The following is a 20,321-nucleotide window of genomic DNA, read 5'->3' as shown; positions in this document are numbered from 1 at the left end:
CTAAACTGGCTACAAGTTTAAAAAATTATCTCTGTCTTAAAGTTGCACTGGGGTTTCTCTCCCTGGCTGAGCTTCTCAAGCTGAACAGTGGTGCACAGCACCAGTTTGGCCACGAGTCTGACTCGAAGGCAGAGATGGTGTGACTAGAATCTGTCACCCCAGCAGCAGAGGGCACGGGGGACCTAAAAGCAGCAGAGTGGATAATTTGGACTCAAATATCAATGCTGACCAGGACAGGAGTGCTGCTGCAGGTCACCATTTCTTGACTAAAAATACTTCACTCAAGTGAGTCCTGGGAAGAGAAAGAACAATTTCAGTTAAACTTTTTATTCTTTCAAGGACATGTTTCTTTGCTTTTTGTTTAATGTGAATTTGCTCAGTTCAGCCTTAACTGATACCTTGCCCTTCCTGTTTCCTGGGGTTGCCAGCTGGGCTGCTGCGGGCTCTCATGCCTGTGCAATAGAAGTCAAGAGTTATAATGGACAGGTCTATAATTACCTCTTAAAATTCAGTTATGGCGCTGTTATCTTTGGAGTTTGCATGAAAACAAGCACTGAGTTCTCCGTGCAGCTAGTGTTAAACGAGAGCACTGTGTGTTTTGCCTTTTATTACAGATTAAGGAGCTGACAGGTAACCTCAACAGGAACTCCTCCTCCTCCAGCCTGTCCTCTGGGCCCAGCGGTCCCGAGTCAGACACATCCCACCCCAGCACTCCCAGCATGGAGAGGAACATGTCTGTTACAGTGAAGGATCAGCGGAAAGCCATCAGAGCCCTTTTAATCTGGGTTCAGAGGAAAACCAGAAAGTAAGCTAACAAACCCTCGTGGAAAAATGTGCTTTGCCACCTGCCCTTTTGAAGCTGAATCCCTTTTCTCCTGCCCTGTGTGTGCATTACCGTGCACTGTGGCTTCTGCTTTTCAAGTTGCAGGCACAAGGTCTCTACATGGGGGTGTATCACTATGGCCATGTGTCCACAGCGGCCGTCTGACCTTGAAGCCATGTGCATTGCTGGCTGCATGATTTCAGTGTTAAATGTTAACTTGCACTAATCTGCTTGGCGCTGTTTAAAACAGGATCATTCCCTTCTCCCCTTATCCCCTAGCTTTCGTGCCATCTATTTGATATCTTTTGCTAATTAAAGGGTAGGCATAAACAAGGGGTGAACTGAAAAACCAAATGTATTGAAAGACTTTAGCTAAACAGCCTTTTAAATTAAGCAGCAGCCCTGAGGGAGCTCCTCTGTGTGCTGCAGAGTGTCTCGAAGGACAGAGCCTCTATTAGCATCCCTCTTTCCTCAGAATTAAAGAGGGGAAGGGAGTGTATCTTAGGTCACTTCTCATGAACATGTAACATTTGGGTCTATTTCTACTGCTCAACACATCTCTCTCCTCTTTAATAAAAAAGCAGTTCTTTTGCCAAACCATTTTGTCTAGTAATGCTTTAACCTGGCAGAGTTACTGTCAGGTTGAAAAACTTTAGTGTAAGATGTCTAGTGCACGTGTAAATGCTTGGAGTGTATTTTACATATATTGGTATCTGAAGAGAGGACTGCCAGAGAGTTTTAAAGAGGGCACGGCTCAAACTTACTTGTACAAGTTGGATAGCTGAATATTTGGCATTTTTGTCAGTTGGTGGATTTACATGTCCAAATCTGCCTATGAACACAAACATTCCGTGTCTAATGTTGAAGATAGATAGATACAAATTTACATCTTAAATACTTGGTCCTGTGGGCCACATCATCCTTTGGTTGTCTCCAGTGAAGCTACGGGTGCTTGTTGTGCCGATAAACTTGTCCCATTGAGGTCCACAGTTCACTGCTGCCAGTGCAGACCATAGAGGAAGCACAGTTTTAGTCCCAAAATAATGCTGATAATGTCATTAACAGGGAGGTGGTACACGGAAAGTGAGGACCAGAGAAGTAAAGGCCATAGACTTTTCAGTCCAGTCAGACCATACAAATTGAAAACATCTAACAGGAGAAAACTGTTCTTGCAACTGCAGTACTAAAAACATAATAGTCCAATGACCTGTGCAGAATTTTCTGTTCTGGGGCTGTATTTCATTGCAGGTTTGATGGTTGTTTTTTTCCTCCAAAACTCTGGGCATTTAACACACTTGTGGTTTATGCATGTACTGACACTATTTGCATTTGGCAAAGCACAGTTTTCTGCTATAGAAGGCCAAGTACACAGGAATGTGAATCATTTATGCTTATGTTTTTAAATACTTAAGTGTTGGCAGTCTTCCCAAGCTATGGTATTAAAATGCTGGAGAGCAACAGAAACAGGAATCACAGAGACATTTAGTTTAGTGAATGTTAAATGTGGTTGCTGAGTTCTTGAGGACTTTGCTTTTACTGCTTCCCACAAGCAGGTTGATGTCAGCTGTTAGCCACACTGATCCAGTTTGTGAATCCTTGTGTTTTATGGACGTATTTTGTGTGTTTCGAAATCCAAAAAGATCTCAAATGTGACTAGTGAAACTCAGCAACCTTACTTTTAACTTTCAGGAGTCTTTGAAAATGATGATGCCTTTACTTTGGATTTTGTAACACGACCACCCATGTAAACTGTATGTAATTCTGTTTAGGTACGGTGTTGCAGTTCAGGACTTTGCGAGCAGTTGGAGGAGTGGCCTTGCTTTCTTAGCTGTCATAAAAGCGATAGACTCTACTTTGGTAGACATGAAGCAAGCACTGGAGAAATCGGCTCGAGAAAACCTGGAGGATGCTTTCAGCATAGCACAAAACAAGCTGGGTGTTCCTCGGCTCCTAGAACCAGAAGGTAAAACATCTACATCAACTTTGTTGGGTAACATTCAAACTATAATGAATTCATGAATATTGCATTGTGATACCTCCCAGAAACCTCCCAGTGATTAGGCTGTTGATGTGATCAGTGTGTTGGGCTGATTGATAAGAAAAATAAAAACGAATTGGTCACTGGCTTGTAGTCGTATGCTTCCAGTCATATTTATAAGCTCCTTGGGGGCAGAGATCTTACCATAGTTTTAGCTGTGTACACTGATCCTGGTTAATGTTTAGATGCTATGCGACATCTGCATTACTAGTGGGCATTAATCACCACCCTGTTGTGCTGAGAGGTGTCTCAATGTATTAGCACCATTCCGTAATGCCTACAGTCTGCAGAGACTAAATGTTACTCCAGGATGAAATGTGCGAGACTGCTAAACCAGGAAAACGGGTAGACATCTATGCAAATGTATTTGCATCCCCCAGTTTTTCCTTTTACAATGCATATATACACACATATATATATTTATATATGTAAACATAAGCATATATTTGTATATATAAATATATGTATATAATGGAGCTGCTTCTTGCAGTATTTTTTACTGAACTCTGCTAGATAGGTATTAGGCCTTGATTTTATGATTGAAAGTACAGATTGGTTATTTGTGCTTTCATGGGTCACCTGTTAGAATACTGGGGCATCCTGCTAAAAAGAAACCTATGTGCTGTCACTTAATAAGATCACTGTCTAATAACTATATGAAGGTAGATGAAAAGGGACCGTGATCAGGGTTTGGTATGTGTTTGGAAATACGATAAAATTCATGTCAGTAAGATGTTGAGAACTCTTTCGAGTACCATCAACAGTGAAAAGGATTCTACCCTCACTGATCTGTCAGAAAAGAAAAGTGTTTGTAGCTGTTATTTCTCTCATCATAAAAGCAGGATAAATGTCTGACGATCTGTTCCTCTGCAAGAGCATTTTAAGGCTATGTGCTCAAGCCCCTTGCATCTGTCTCCATAGATATCATGGTGGAATCACCCGATGAACAGTCAATTGTGACGTACGTGGCGCAGTTTCTGGAACACTTCCCGGAGCTGGAAGGGGTACGTGCTTACTCCTACGTCACATCATTTTTTAAATTTGCTTTGGCGTACTTAATAAAGTCAGACATTGCTGTGTTTATCTTCTAGGTTTCTTTCTAAACTATGTAAAATAAACTACAAACTCAGTTTTAATTTTTCACATTTTTGTTAAATCCAGTCAAAAGAGCTTTCACTGGCGATTGCAAAATGCTTTAGGTAGAATTGTACTTTTAAACATTTGCATCCAATTATAACTTTCAGAGGTCAGAACTGGTTACATAGGGCTCTACTACTTTGTTATATTAGTCTCAGAATAAGGCTGAAATTTATCCCTTCATCTATGATGATTCATTGGACTTTGAATTTCATTTTGACTTCTATCATTTTCTCAAGTTTGAGGGCCACAAGCAATGTGAATTTAGCAGGTATCAGGCACAAGATACCAGAGACTGAATATTGTCAATGCAGCAGTCAAAAGCACTCACTGTAAGCATGAAATAAATGGCAGCTTAAAGGACCAGGACTTTAATGCAGACTTTAGCAAAAATAAAGAATTGAGGAGCAAGCAGGGACTGACAGCATCAGGGACTGACAAAGGTCTTTTGGAGAAACGGAGGATAAACTTATAGAGAAATTGAAGAATAGGAGACAGAAAACTCAAGGGAAAATGGGAAGTCCCAGGAACTGGACAAGAGATCTGCGTAAGTTGAAAAACTGTTCTGGAGGCTGCTCATACTTCCTGACAAACCTAGTTCAACATAGTCTTTTTGGTTTAAAAGGGTTCCGAAGGGACTGAGTGTCCCTCGAGTATCTGGGTAAGTTTTTGTGCTAGAGTACGTGCACATAAATGATGGTTCCTACACAAAAGGCATTTCTTCTCATTTCTTGACTAAATGTTCCAGTTGGTGTCTATTTTGGAGCTTAAAAAATTGGTGGGCATTACTAAAGTCACTGGAATTAAAATTATTATAATAATCTAATTATTATTATTATTAGATTAGATAAGCAATAAGATTTGTTGGCATTAAGACTTGTAGGCATTTTAAAGGACAAAGAAAAAGCCTACTTTTTTTATTAAATACAATCTGTTGGAATGGAATAATCTAGTATATTAATACATTTCACAGAGGATTTAGTGGACTTGTTAGATTTATTTTATTCCCAGGGTTTGGGATTCTGTCAAAAAGCCAAGTCAATTATCTGCACAGGTGCAGCAGGGAGAGATGACATTAACAACTGAGGAGTAGGCTTGTCTGTATTCTAATCGTCCTGTACAAGTGGCTTCTTGACATTGAGCTTTGTTCAAGTCACTTGACTTTCCAACTTTCACAATAAGTGAGTCATTAATTGGCCCTTCACAAAGTAATGGGGTGATGGGCTAGGTAGTTATTCTTTCTGTAGTGTTTGGGAAAAGTAAAATGGTATCTGAGGTATGATTTGTCTTCTAATGGTGTATCATCACTTAACAGGAAGACTTTACAGATCCTGACAAGGAGCTTCCAATTGAGTCCACGTACGTCCACATCAAAGACTCCCCTTCAGAGAAGGAAGGCAAAATCTTGATTTTAAGTGAAAGTGAAGAAAAAATGTATACTGTTAATCACGAAAGGAGTCATCCTGCTCCTCCAAAAGTTCATATTCCTGACACCCCTGAGGGAATCCCATCAGAAACCATTCCTGAAAAATGTAATGGGAAATTGAGTCAAGTGTTAGGTGATTCACAGGAAATGTCTGAAGAGGAGCCTCAGAGGCCTACCTCACTGAAAATTACAGGATCTGTCAGTTTTGAATCCAATTCCTCTTGGGAGCTTCTAAGTGATAAATTCATGCCAGGTGAAGGGGGCATATCTGATGATACACTGAAACAGAACAGTGACCTTTCTCCAGCTGTTCTGACAGATCAGAAAAATTCTGTTGACTCTTTTGAAGACTACTCTGAAGAATTAACTAAAGAAACCTCTACTGAATATGACAATGAAACTAAAAGCCTTTCAGCCAATACTTCTTCTTTGAGTCCATTATCCTGGACTTCAGGTATACTTACAGATGAATCTATAAATAAAGTAGAAGAGAGCAAACCCCAATCTTCAATTCTTTTACCAGAAGATACCTCAAAACAAGAAGATACGCATAAGTATGTTCTTCATCTTCTAAATGAGGAAATACTGAAACTTCCACAAAATGAGCATACAAACCAATCACCTGTCTTTGAGACAATAGAAACTAACCATTGTTCACTGAATGGTTCTGTTCTCAAAAGCCAAGAACTATCTACACGGCATGAAACATCTGACAAATCTCTCTCAGATGTACCTAAAAATCCAGAGGACCTCGACAGCTGTGATGAAGTTGAGCCTTCAGCTGAAGTGCTACCCAGTTCTTCAAAAGTATCTGTAATACCTCACGATCTCTTTTATTATCCACATTATAATGTTCCCATATCAGCAGTTTTGGATGCTTACCTTGAGCCTTGTATTGAAGGTTATGATACTGGAAATGACAAAGCTTCTTCTGAAACACTAACAGATGTTTTACATGAGAAGGGCTTACCAGAACAGAACTACAAGGAAGAAGTTCCAGAGCCAGACTTAGGGAATAAGCTAGATGACCCTCCATCAGAAATGGATATTGAGGATGGCGAGGAGGAAACAACAGGTATTAACAGTCACATGAATTCTTCCAATGAAAAAGAAGTGCCATTACTAGTAGGAGAAGAGTTAGAAAATGAAAAAGATGGCCAAAAGGCCATCAACCATCAAGATTCCACTATTCCACAACATCCTGAGGTATTTTGGTTTTTTATTACCAGCATTTCTTTGTGTATATATGGGGGATTAGCATCTGACCTCAATGGTTTTCATTTGCTTTCATTTTACAATGCTTTGGAGAACTGTGTAAAATGTACTTGGTTTCCTGTCTTGTAACACTGTTTGCCACAGCCCTCTACTGGAATGAATGGAATTGCAGATCCCTGAGAAGATCTGACAATAAAAGAGAGAATAAGCCCTAATACTAATACCTACTTTAAAAAAACTACTGCAAAAATGTGAATTTTAACTACGTTTTAAAGTAATTTGAGGCTCCTGCATAATCTTAGGCATAAAAGCTTATCACAGAGGGTATTTTTAATAATTTTTAATGAGGTGAACAGAAAGTAGTATTGCTGATACAGAAAGGATATAAGCAAAACTATTTTTTGTGTGAATCCAAATAAGTTTGCCCACGAAAACTTAAACCAGTTTGAGTAGGATAAGTTACATGGGTAAAATGAAGGCTTGTCTACACTGGATGAAAAGAGGGCAATTTTTGGTAATTATTCTGTATATTGGATTTAAGCAATTTGCTACTGCATCTCTTCTTGCAGACATTGATTTTGAATTGTCTTACATGTTTTCCAGTGCAGTAATTGTAGACAGTGTTTTTCAGGAATGAGTGTCCATTTAATGTTACTCCACATGTTGCTTAGACAAGTTGCTTGGATGCGTTTTGGTCATGACACTAGAGGAATGAAGTCAATTTGCTGTTAGCTTCAAAGACTAATTGGGGATAGATTAAAAAAAGTCTTAGTGGATTACTTCAAAGAGCCATGTCATGTCATGACTTCTTATATAAAAAGAACTGACAACTAATTGTATGTATGTTGAACTCATGATACTTTATAGCTCAATGTATCCAAAACGATTTTCAAGAAATGAATTGCTTTTTATTCTCTTCAGTGAGACTTTCAATCTCATACTACATGCAATTTAGCATCTGAGTAGGCTACACCACTAAGATATTTGGAAGGGTGGAGAATCAGTCTTATCTGATGCAAAGCGTTTCTTAATTTCAACAGGCCATAGTAGACCATCTAGAGGATTTATCGACAGCCATAGAGAGAACAGAGAAGAGCAGTAACAGGGAGAAAAAAGGGAAAAATATGATCAAAGCAGAAGACTTACAGATCTCAGAAGCTGGCATTACTACCCTGTCACAAGATAAACTGGAAGAAATTGCTGATAGTCAGGAATTTAACAGGTATTTCACATTAACTTTGTCTTAAATACACCTAACTGGTATGAATGCCTTGTCTTCTGAAGTGTGCCCTGACCATTGGATGTTTCTTGTAGACTTCTTCTAGGAGCAGTGTATTGGGACTCATTGGCTTCTTCCTGTGTTTCTCTTAAACATGTCGAGTGATTTAGTGCCAATGGGACTTGATTTGACTTTGCTATACAAACTTTGCTACACAAAACCCAACTGGAACCCCAGTGCATTTTGAACATGGCAGTGTTATAACTGTTTTCCAACAGAAAGAGTATTTTGTAACATAGATGAAATAATTCATGTGCATTGTGACACTATGTGGAAGTGTGACACTGCTTCATTCCAACAGATATTTGTTGGCCTTTTTTTCTGTCTATGAACAAGTGAACGGGATTGTGGTAGGTTGACCTTGGCTGGCCACCAGATGCCCACCAAGCCATTCTCTCACTCCCCATCCTTAGCAGGATGGAGGGAGAAAGTAAGATTAAAAACTCATGGGTCAAGGTAAAGGCAGTTTAATGAAAAAAAACAAAGGCCATGTGTGGAAGCAAAGCAAAAGAAGAAAAAAAAGAAAAAAAAGTTTTATTCTCTACATCCCATCAGCAGGCGATGTCCAGCCACTTCCTGGGAAGTAAGGCCTCAGCAAGTGTAGTGGTTGCTTCAGAAAACAAATGCCTTAACAACGCGCGCGTGTGTGTTGCCAGCTTCCTCCTTTCTCTTAACTGTTCTCGCTGAGCACAACATCATAAGGTATTGAATATCCCTTTGGTCAGTTTGGGTCAGCTGTCCCAGCTATGTCCCTTCCCAACCTCTTGCCCACCCCCAGCCTACTGACCTTTGGGGCGGGTGGGGTTGGAGGGACTGTCTTGGTGCTGTGCGAGGACTGCTCAGCAGTAGCCAAAACAGTGGTGTGTTACCAGCACCGTTCTAGCTACAAGACAAAGCACAGCACTATAGGGGCTGCTATAGGGAAAGTTAACTGCACCCCAGCCAGACCCAGTACAGAGACACTCAGCTAATTTTACTCCAGTCACTTCTGTTCTCTCTTATGTTCTAATTTAGTTCTTAGCTAATGTATTTGAGTGGGACATGAGCTGTAATTTTTTGATGGTTATCACTATAGCACTCTAATGCTTTTGAAAGAATTTTCTTAGAAAAACCCATTGTCTCCTTCAAGCTTTCTGTTACCTGCAAGGTCTGTCATTTTTTTTATTTATATAGACAGCCATAAAATCTGGGCTATACTCTCACTTAGATGTAAATGATGTTAAAGGTGCAAAAACCCTATCAGATACCATTTTTCAGAAAAGATTCCAATTTGACCATACGGATTTTTTATTGTGGGTCAGATTTTACCAAAGCTATTTTTTATAATGTTACTGATAAAGTCCATATTCTAATGTATGCAACAATGCATATTTGTGGTTTTTTTGTAGCTTAAAACTTGCATGTGCAATTGCAGTGTCTCTCTTTGAAGTGAAAACAAAACTTAGCTTTATGGATTTAAAAACTTTGTTTTTACATACATTTCAGAACCAGTGACAGTGATTCCAACCTATATCGCCGAAAAAGATCTCCCAGTACTTCTGAGGAGGTAAGTATGTGGAAATTTACCTATTGCTGTTTTTCTGTTTCTCTTAAACTCCAAAAGTTCACATAGTGTGAAAGGGTCTACTCTATAGATAAACTCTGTGATAATGCAATAGCCCTGTGACTTCTAATAGTTGTAGTGCCAAAACCAGGCATAGCTGAAAAGCTTTACTGAACTCTCCTAAATGCATGGAACTGAACCATACTGAACCTTGAACAAACCCACAAAGGAGTATCTAATACTACAATTAAATCTATTGTAACTTTAAGGCTTACTTCATCATAACTGTATAGCTGCAACATGTCGCTTCTTTGAAGCTGCCTTTATTTGCTGCTCCAGTTTGTTTCAGTTCGTGCAGTTCCTGTATGTATGTTGGTGTCCTGGTCACAGCCCTGCAAAAATGCTGGGTGTCTCTTGAAGTGCACTTTTTATGAAAGATTGGGCTCTTTCCCTCTCCTACAGAGTAGCGGTGTATTGTATTATCTCAATAGCAGCAGCTAATCCCAAAAGGATTTTAGTTGTAATGTGAAACTGCATCCTTAATGGCAGATGAAATTCATATTGGTTTCTTGAGAGCACACTATACAACTAAGCTCTGGATTTTTATTTTTTAAGTCGAAAGGGAGAGCATCAGCAATCTGGGCATGCTGAGCAAGGATAGGAATATGGCTTTTTTCAGCACAAAATAAAATTGGAGTTTTAAAGAAATGTTGCCACCAATGTTCAATGAAACTGACGTTTCACACAGATGCTTTAGTTTTGCAATGCTGTCAGAGCTACTAGAAATATATATCAATGAGGGGAGCTTTATTCAACTGAAGGAAAGCAGTTGAAAGCAAAAAAAACTTCTTTTTTCACAACTTTTCTCCTTTTCTGTGTGTGTACCAGACTGCAGTGGTGGATGTGCTGGCAGCACATTTATAAGCACACTTTCATTTTATTTGAGCAAACGTTAGACATACTCTGCATAAAATACACACACAATTACCATCTTTGTGAGATGCTGAATTTTATTTTTTTTATATAATCTATTCCTGGTTTGTTTAAGGAAACCTATGGTGTAAATGAGCAGAAGATGACAGATACAGGTGAAAATCCATTAATCATCAGGTGAGTCGTTCTTGTTCAGTCAAAGCCTTTTGCAAGGAATCGATAACTCCTAGGTGCTTCTAACAATGCTACAAAGGGAAATGAAAATTAACTTTAATGGCAGAGACTGACTGGATGTCTTCTGTAATGGCTCAGAGTCCGTATTTCCCATAGGTGTAAAATACAAAACTTCTTTACTGCTCAATCCCCCCCTTGACTAAAATGCTTTTTCTTGACTTGAGAGGAAAGATTTATCTGCCTAAGCAAGATTGTGAGCACTCTCCCCACATGGTGGATATTTCAGACCAAGAAAAGAGTGGGAGGACTTCAAATATGAGGCCCTCTGGCAGTGATGACTCTTTCCAGGTTTGGAAGACTGTCAAGACATTGTTTATTGTGGTCAGTGCTAGGGAAACACAATACTTCAGGGGAGTTCTGACCTCTGTTAGAGCACCCATGAGTTCTTATAATTTGTATGTGTGTTTAATTTAGACTTAGGGTGATGGATCCTGAATGCACAGTGTGTATCCCTTTGGTATTAGGGTCTACATATCTGTAAGAAACAAGGATTGCTTTAGATTTTCCCTCTCAGTTGATACTGAATAGTACCTCCCAGAACTTCTAGTTAAAATAATGGTTGCATTTAAATGCACAAAACACACAAAATATTATCGGGATCCAGTGTCCGGGTCTCACTTATGCTTCTGTTAAAAAAATACATGAATAGCTGTCACAGTTATGCCTGTTTGCAGACTGCTGACATTGAGCAAGTTTTGTGTAATACTCAGGTATATATCCAGTGTAATATCTGAGCAAGTAGGATGCTCCAAGCCAGAAAAAGGACTCATTAAAACAGGCCAAAAAACAGTTTTCTCCAAAAGTAGATTAAAACAAAGTCTACCAGAGGGTGATTCATATAATATTATAAAATTATAAAAATGAGTGTACCGTCTTGTGCCTTTTAAAATAAGACCTTCTCTTGTCTTATGTGCCCAGTGGTGCTGGCAGAGTCCATCAGGCTTTGCCTTTATGAACTGCAATTGGAAATTTGGAAAGTTGGAATTTTGGAAAGTTGGAATTTTGGAGTTGTCCAACAAAACCCCAACTGCTAGTTCATTTCTGGAAGTCTTGGGCTTTTTCTGTTTAATGTTCTGGTGTCTGACATGAGAAGCTCTGAAAGTAGATGATTTGGGGAAAGTATATCAAGTCAGATACAGTGTATAAGTAAGATTGTGGAAGTGTGGTGTGTTGGCCAAAGCTATGTTTGCTGTTCTTTACATAAAAAGAGTATCTTTTTGACTGACGGAAATCACCTTACATAAAGAAATGTACTGTAATGGCATGTATTTAAACGATCGGAGAATTTGTCCAGAGTTTTCAGAGGATTAATTGCTATGTAGGTTGGCTCCTAAGGAAACACACTGCTAAAGCCGATTATGCACCTCATACTCTAGCTGAGACTCCAACTGACTAGATTGAAATGGTTCATTAAACTGCTTTTAGTCTGCCCTCTGGCCTTTACAGTAGATGTTAACAGTGAGGGTTTTTTCTTCTTTTTCCTGCCTCTTACCAAATTCGCTCCTGTTTTCAGGAAGAAAAAGGACTTGGAAGCAAGTGAGACTCCAGCACCAACTCATGAGATTACGATTGTTGAGCAGCCAGAGCTATTCTACTTCATCATTTTCTTCTGGGTGCTGGTCTACTGCCTTTTACTCCTTCCACAGCTTCTTAGCAACAAAGTTTGATCTCTCTGAGGTGTGGAAAAATAAAGGACGGTGGCTGGATTGCTTTGTGTATCTGCATATGAATATGTTCCTTCAGGTGAAGCACAAACAGAAATGTAGGACCTGGTATTTGTGTTTATTATCAGGTTGTCCTCAGTTCCTCTACTGTTGTGCTATGACAGTGTCTAAGCACATTTTATATTATGATAGTTGTGTAAATATATATAAAAATTACCTGATTTAGTAGACGCAGTTTTGTACATTTGTGCCTTGCTTTATAAGATGCTAAATAAAACCAGATAATTATCAGTAGAAATATGAACAATTCAGAGCTCTAGTCTTCAAAAATTATTCTTCTGGCTTCATTTATTTAAGTAGGGCCTGACAGCTGTGGAAGAGGGGTGGTGTTGACTTGCCTAGGAACCTGGCCCACCTGCAAGGGCAAGGCTAGAAATGCTTTTTCGCATTTTCCATGGAATTCTTTGAGAGAGCTGGAGGCAGAGCAGAGCTGCAGGTGGTGGAACATGCTTACCCCAGGAATTGATTACAATTCTGATGGCAATCCAGTGGAGCAACAAAACCAGGCTGAAGGTTTATTTCAGTACGGGAATTTGGTTTTTTAGGATTTAAATTAATTTTTGTCGTGCACCTTTTGTTATGTTTCATTCGCAGGAATAAATTGGGTGTGGAGAAGTGTGAAGAACATACATGCTAGCTGCGTCTTAGGAGGGATCATACGGGAAATCTTAGTCCAGAAACTTCTGTAGAGAATACCTGAAGAAACACACTTTTTGTACATTACTGATGGTGGCCATCTTTGAAAAGATGTTCAAAAAGCTTAATAATTTTATTAGGAACAGATACCATGGTTTTGGTTTCGTTTTTTTAAAAAAGTACCTCACTGCTTCTGAGGCTGCTTCTGCTTCCTTTTCTCTGCTGCTTCACGGATCATATGAAGATTTCTCTTTTTTTGAAGATACAAAAAATAATAGGTAACTTAATTTGCTGAGGCTACTGTTAAGGCACAAGTGCATGGTAAAAGGATTAGAAATATCCTTTAAGTGCCCAAATCAATAGAGAAAGAAATAGAGACAGATGTAAAACTAAATACAGAGAAATGTTGACAGCAGGTATTGACTTTCTAGTGCAACTGAAGAGACTTCTGTGGCTTGTCCATAGACACAGTTGAGCCACTTCTGCATCTTGTAATTTTTGTCCACATCAGTGATCACTTTAGGATATTGGATGTAGGATTTTTGCCAGAGAAGGTGTACCTGTGCATTACAGGACAAAAGAGAAGGCTTCAAATTCAATTTAATAGCAGTAACTTTTCTCTGTGTCACTTTTAGCGAAGTCACTGCTTTTCATCGGCACATTTTTAGTTTCATAGTACACTTTATGAGACTACGTCGTGTTACTGCTTCCACTTGAAAATTTGTAAGGTTGACTGCAATGTGCTTCATAAAATGAGAGGTTTCATAATTTAGTTTGAGTGAAAGTTACAACACGTGGCTGTAAGTTTTACATATTTTGTTTTAGCATAAGGTGTATCTCACCCTGGCTTAGTTTTCAGCTGAACTAATGGTACGTGGTGTCAGGACACATCAGAATATATAGCAATTTATTTGCAGGTATTTAAAACCTGGTTTTAGTCATGTCATCTGCTGGGGTAATCCTAACCGTCCATCACACTTCATTCTTCTGTATAAGCCTTTTGTTTCCCTGGGATTTTTCTTCCAAGCTGCAGTTAGAATTCACTAGCAGCAGTGCATGGCAGGAGTTCTTAAACATTGAAGGTAAAAACCTGAACCTCTTTCAGTCAACAGAAAGCTGAAATCTTTTCTATTCTGTCCTGTCACCGTTGACTAGAGCTGGATTCAGCCCATGCCATGAACCTAAAAATAAGATCATTTGTGCTTGGTGAGGAACAGATCCAAACTTCCCAACTTAATTCAGTGTAAATCAACATAAGGAAAAAAAATAGTCTTTCATCTTGCTGATGAAAATGTTCAGCATTTTGAATCATCTGACTTGTGATGCACGAATCTATTTGTGCTTGTTGATGAAGACAGTGATACTTTCTTCCAAAAGAAAACCTATGTTAGAATTTTTGAAGATGCTTTCTTGAAGTAGGCTAAAATATAACATTGAAGGGCTGGTGCTTTTTCTCTGAAAGAATAAAACTTAACACAAGAAACTTTATATCCTTATCCTGAAAAACAGTGAATACCAGGCTGGGGCATGGCAGCTATTTAATAGCAGCAAGTAGCAATGTACATTAGTTTGGAGCAAAACTGTTGACAGCTCTTCATTATGTGCCACTCCTCATAGGCTCTGTTGGTTTATGACAACTTTTTCTGAGCCTTTGTATCTTATTCTCTGGTTCTTCCACATTTCTTAGTCTTCTTAGTCTTCAGCAGAGATTATCTGGAGTTGGATTACAGTCTCTTCATAGAACATTACAGATATCAAAGTTCAGTCAAATAAAATAAGCTGCCTTCTTGTCTTCTCTCCTTCCTCCCAAGAAAATTAATCAGAATGAGGAGGTCTTTGGATGTCTCATCTAAACAACTGACATCCATAAAGAATGGAAATGTGAATGAGAATGCACTGATGCTGGGAATTTCATTACACAGTATTTTCTTTCAAGAAGGAGAAAACACAGGATTTTCTTTCTTACCTCCCACTGACGAACAGTGAGTGAAACAGTGAAATGAGCAGTTTAAATGTCAAACAGCACACAGCAATTGTCTTGATCATCTCACCCAATGTTTAAACTGATGTACGCTTTCCAGCCTATCCCATTAAGAGATGGAGATTGTTTCTTCCATGCAAAATAGATGAAAAAAATACTAAATTAGTCCATGATACTTGGTATGAAGTTGCTTTCCATATTTGGGTTCGTTTTGTTGGGTTTTTTGCTATAACAGAAGCAGTCTACCTTAGTCATTCCATGGGTAAGAAGATCCAGGCTAAAGAGTTAAGAGTGATTATACGGTCATGGTCAACTGTGCATGAAAAGAGACTGAACTCTTCAGGGTTTTTGCTATTACTTGAAACTGCAAAAAATTACATCCCCCACTTAAACTGACTTGTAAGCCTGCATCTCTTCTTCCACAGCGCAAGATCCAATCCCTCAATGCAAGTGCCCTATTCTGAAAACACTGGTTGTTGCACTTTGTGTCTTATTCTTAGGTTACAGGCTCAAAGTCTCACTGTGAAGCGTTCACTATGAAAAAACCTGTTTAACTTGCTGGATAGAGGACTGGCCTGAGGTAGTGGACATTTTAAAGGCTGGTGGGCGATCTATCATCTATCCATTTTCCAATAGATATGTGCACTGTCTGAACAAGGAAGTTTTTCCTAAATTTTTTGCCTGGGTTTTTGAAAAATGCTAAGCTTTAACTGACTGCATTTGGTATTTTGACTTAGCAGCAGAATTGAGATAAGCAAGGGTACCAATCTATTAAGACCGTTTCTAAAACCTTGTTGTTGAGCAAATGTGTGGGTAGCAGAGTATTGTGAAGTTTAAGTGTCAGGAAGTGCTTGTGGATCACTGGATAAAGGATGTTTGGTGTTCACAGAAGCACCATTAAAGACTGAGAGACAACTATAATAGGATGGTTCAATGTTATTGTAGTCATGTAACTTAACTGCAAAGTGTTTCACTGTGATTTTATAGAAAGTGCAAGGAAAGATATGCTATCAAAGACAGAACCCCACTAAACATTTATGGGGCAGATGTCTTAAGAGTTGAAGAACATAACCTACAAACTGAATTGAATATAGCCTTTGCCAAATTGTAGGAAATGATGAGTGCAAAGATAGGGCAAGCACAGATTACAGTAAAAAAAGACAATCACTTTTCAATGCCACAAATATTTTTGAAGGATTGGGCTCTAAAATGTATTTTTATTGAGTTTCTAGATTGTAATGAATGTGTCTACAGAATTTTATGCAAAGCTTGAGAGTTCAGCTGTTTTAAAATGATTTTTTATATAGCAGTGATTATTTTATCTATATATTTAATAGAACTGTAAAACCATTTTAAGAGTACCTGTAAAATTCTATGTATGTGATATGATTATTTATTAATTATGACTCACGAGAATGAACATTAAGCTATGCATTGGTTGTGTCATCCATTTGAAAAGTGAAAACTGCAAGCAGGAGAAGAGATTTTAATGAACTTGAAAAACATGGGAAATAATTGAATACAATTGTGTGATTCTTAAAGCATAGCAATATGTCATTTTGTGATGTTAAACTTTCAGCTGAAGTTGCAAAATATACTGAGTGATTAAGCTGCTTTCTTCCATTAAAACTTCCTGAGGCTGAAATTTCTACATGTTGATATTTGGTGTCTAAACACACTTAAATCCTTTGCATCTTATGGAGACTGTCAGTTTACTCCAGCTCAGCATGACTGTAACTTCTTTATCCAGGTAGTGCTCCACTGAGTTTACAGGGGTACCATGCAATACCCAGGGGTTTTTTAGGGTTTTCTGCACCAATCCCCACAGAATCAGAGCTTTAGAAGATTAATTTGGCCAGTGTATGGGGTATCATATTCAGCCATCTAAGAAGATACTAGTTACAATAGTGCATTATCACTTTCGCTGGCTTTAAGTACTTGGACTCCCTTCTTGCCAAGCTCAAACTTGAATGCATCCAGTGATGTGTTCAGTTCCTCAACTTCTGTGGAAGTTAATGCAACACATCTGTGTGCTAAGCACACACTACAGGATCTGGCCCCGAGAGGACTTAAATCGACGTTAATCACATAGGCCAGGAAGTAGCTGAAGCCTATGCATTGCCCTTAGCGCTGGATCCCCTCAAATCCAATGTACACAAACAATCCTACTGACTTCAGTCAACCCCATCATACGCATAGCATTTGTTTGCCTAAATTCTGCAGGATCAATACTCTCTTTCTTTTAGGAAGTTAACACCTACTTCCATTTTTGATTAAGAGAACAGCAGCGGGGAATGAATGGCTGGAAGACAAGAAGACGAGGGTGAGGTTACAGGCTGGAACGTGGCTGTGAAAGTTCCCAAACCACTACAGCTGAAAGCTCTTACCCTGACAATAGGTTGCCCGCTGTTTAGCATTGAGCTAATAGGTAGTGGATCTAAATGGAGGTAAAAAAACCCTAGTTTTTGTATTTCCAGGTTGTGCAGTTTTTTGTCAGGTAAATAACATCAAATTCTTCTCCTGGCATACCATTGATAACACTAATTTACAGCTGCCCAACTTGTGATTGTTCACATTCCAGGTTTGTATCTAAACAGGACTTGCAGTATGGCTTGTTCCCACCCACACCACCCCAAGATCGTGAAGCTCTCCATGCAGGAGGATGGGAGGTATATGCACACTAAATTATGCAGGAAAGTCATATTTTGAATGGGGTAGCTTGCTTCCTCTGTCCATTGCTTGACAACTCTAGAGCTCACAAAGGGTGAAAAATTAACCTTTATATTCTCAAGTCCATTTCAGGGTTATCTTAACTGAAATTGTGGAACATCAGAGTATTTATTTCCTCCTCTAAATGTGAGACATGGAAAACTTCCTTCCACCTCAGTGGCACTTTTGATGACTCCTTTCCAGGCAGCTGCTACTGCTGATATTGGAAAGCGAGACCTGTGTTATTTTCTCACCGTGAGGGGAATGTCTAAGTTTATGTCTCTGGAACATAAAATTGGCCCCTGGGTGATTAATATACTTCTTTCTTCATGAAAAGGTCAGAAGGGTCAATAAAAATAATTAATTTTACCTCAGTAAAAAATGCTAAAACCTACCATTCCAAGAAAGGCTAGATCTTGGCCTTCACTGCTGTGTTCCGGTCAGGTAATATTTTATTCCCAGAGTAGTTCCATTACTTTCACTGGGCCTTCCTGGAATCTCTTTGATGCATGGAGTAGATTTGCTCTGTGTCCAAGGACCATTTTGTACAGGGGGGGTCCTGATCCATGGCCATTATTAGACTCTTAACAGAAAATCACCAGTGTTTAGTTAGAAATGACTGGTCTGATTTAAATCAGGTAACGTTCAAATTATATGCTGCTTATTTTTTGAGAGAAATAATGCAGTCATTTTTTAATGCCAAATAATTTACACAAGTCAAATAAGTATTTTTATTGTAATTAAAAAAATACAAATTCTGCTTTTGTCTTGAACAAAACAAAACATATTTTAGTAGGCATGCCACTTCGTGCTATTGTATTCTGTGCAAAAAGCTGAAGAAACTGTTTTACCCTTCTTGTTAAAGATTTCCAGTTTAAAATGTAATCTGTAAAGTGCTAGTTTGCTGAAGAGTTAATGATGGACTTTTAAGCTGAAGAAATATTTTTTAAGTGAGGAATGTAATATTTAAAATACATGTTTCTCTTTGGCAAGCGGTGAGGAATGATGCTTATTTAAATGAGAACAAATGCTGGAAAGATTTGAGGGGTATCAGGATATACTGAAGGAGATGCATTTTTGTGTACTTTCAAATACATTTCTTCTGAATGCTTTCAATCAGTGGTTTGTAGTGAATGTTTGTAATTGTTGCTCAAAGCTAATTTTTGTGAGAAAGAAATATATTCTTGTGTATAGTTGGTACACTAGAAAATAAAATGTTTTTAGAAACTGTTATGCTGTAATAAGAATAGTATTTACTAGCAAATAGTACTACTTTATTTTATAAAATCTCCAATTTTGAAATAAATGGACAGGCTTCCTGTATATAATCTGTTAATCTGTGGGTTTGTCCTTTTCCTCCCAAGAAAATACCTTCAAACACCTCAGTTCAGGAGAGATCACCAGTTTGTTCTTATTTTATTTATTTATTCATTATTATCATTATAATATATAATTTGTATATCATATATTTATATTATATCTAATATAAAAATTATTATATGTTGTTTTTACTTATTCATTCATTTTCATGTCCAGAAATGCTATTCACTTCTTAGCAGGGAAGACATCAGTAAACACAGCAAATTCATAAAGTGCATTGTTTCCCCACCTACCCAAAAAGTTACTTTTAATTTTAGAGGAAGAAACTAAACTTTTATTCTGGTCAACAAACAGAATGAATTTTAATATTTTGTAAAAGTGAATATTTAGTAATTTATTAATGCATAGAAACAGGCATTATAAAGGCAAGCCGTGGGAAAGCTTACAAAAACAGTTGTGCTGAATTATATACTGTTCTTACAGTTCAGTTTATCATCTGGCCTGTTTCTATGTAAATGTTTAGACTTGTGGATTAGTAAATTACTAGGTGCAGTACTGATTCATATTTACTATGTTCCTCCCCCTACACCTTAATTCCCTTTGCCGTATATGAGAAAAGGAAAATAAAGTACAACAAGAGATGCAATACAGTTCAGAATCAGCCCCATGATCTGTCTCCTGAAAAAGATATCTAAACTGGATAAACACAGAGAAAGAAAATAGTATCTGGGGAATGGAGTAGGAGTGCTTCTTCTCTAATTAAATTTTGGTGGGTATCACGCTTTAGGAATTGTAAATGTTCCTCTGTCCTTCTACAAAATCAAATGTGCTTCTCAACACCCTTGCACTAGCTGGTACCTGTCTATCCGACCATCCTCCCACAGACCTAGTGCTTGTAGGTAGTAAGAGAATATTCATAATGCTGTTGAGAATTTGGGATATTTGATAAGTCAGTCCTGTTAGCCGTGCTGCCTTCATTACCATAACTTTAAAATCTCCAGATACAATCTGAGACCAGTAGCTTTTACTGGTGTCATGAATGATGCTTAAGTGGAGAATAAGAAGGTTGTGACTTTTTTTTAACTGTTTCTTTTTTTTTTTTTTTCAACTGACACTGTGATTAGGAATTTGTAAGTTGACTGGGGGGGGCGTGAAGTTCACATATGCAAGATGGGTCAGCTCAGAGCGTGGGAGTAGAGTAAGTTTTTACACAAGTATGGGATCCAAAATTTAGTTCAAACTCTAGTTCACTGCTCTAGGATAAAAGTAATTCTAATAGAAACTGCAAAAATAATATCCCTTATTGTTGCTGTGTAAACACAA

The 20,321-nt window shown here is 38.3% G+C and overlaps 1 protein-coding gene across 1 annotated transcript in view; it reads left to right on the top strand.

Moving 5' to 3' along the window:
* Positions 1–18,399, top strand: part of CLMN (calmin) — a 77,851-nt gene extending 59,452 nt beyond the window's left edge. Inside the window, exons 6-13 of the mRNA XM_068399217.1 lie at positions 615–805; positions 2,593–2,786; positions 3,783–3,865; positions 5,314–6,630; positions 7,680–7,861; positions 9,404–9,464; positions 10,510–10,571; positions 12,142–18,399. Coding sequence (XP_068255318.1) covers positions 615–805; positions 2,593–2,786; positions 3,783–3,865; positions 5,314–6,630; positions 7,680–7,861; positions 9,404–9,464; positions 10,510–10,571; positions 12,142–12,295 — 2,244 coding nt within the window. The 3' untranslated portion in view covers positions 12,296–18,399. The remainder of the gene's footprint in view (positions 1–614; positions 806–2,592; positions 2,787–3,782; positions 3,866–5,313; positions 6,631–7,679; positions 7,862–9,403; positions 9,465–10,509; positions 10,572–12,141) is intronic.
* The last annotated feature ends 1,922 nt before the right edge of the window (positions 18,400–20,321 follow it).

This window comes from Nyctibius grandis, chromosome 4 (genome assembly GCF_013368605.1).
Source record: "Nyctibius grandis isolate bNycGra1 chromosome 4, bNycGra1.pri, whole genome shotgun sequence".
NCBI classification, from domain to species: Eukaryota; Metazoa; Chordata; class Aves; order Nyctibiiformes; family Nyctibiidae; genus Nyctibius; species Nyctibius grandis.
Note: the sequence above shows the minus strand (reverse complement) of the source record. Positions and strands in the feature narration are given on the sequence as shown.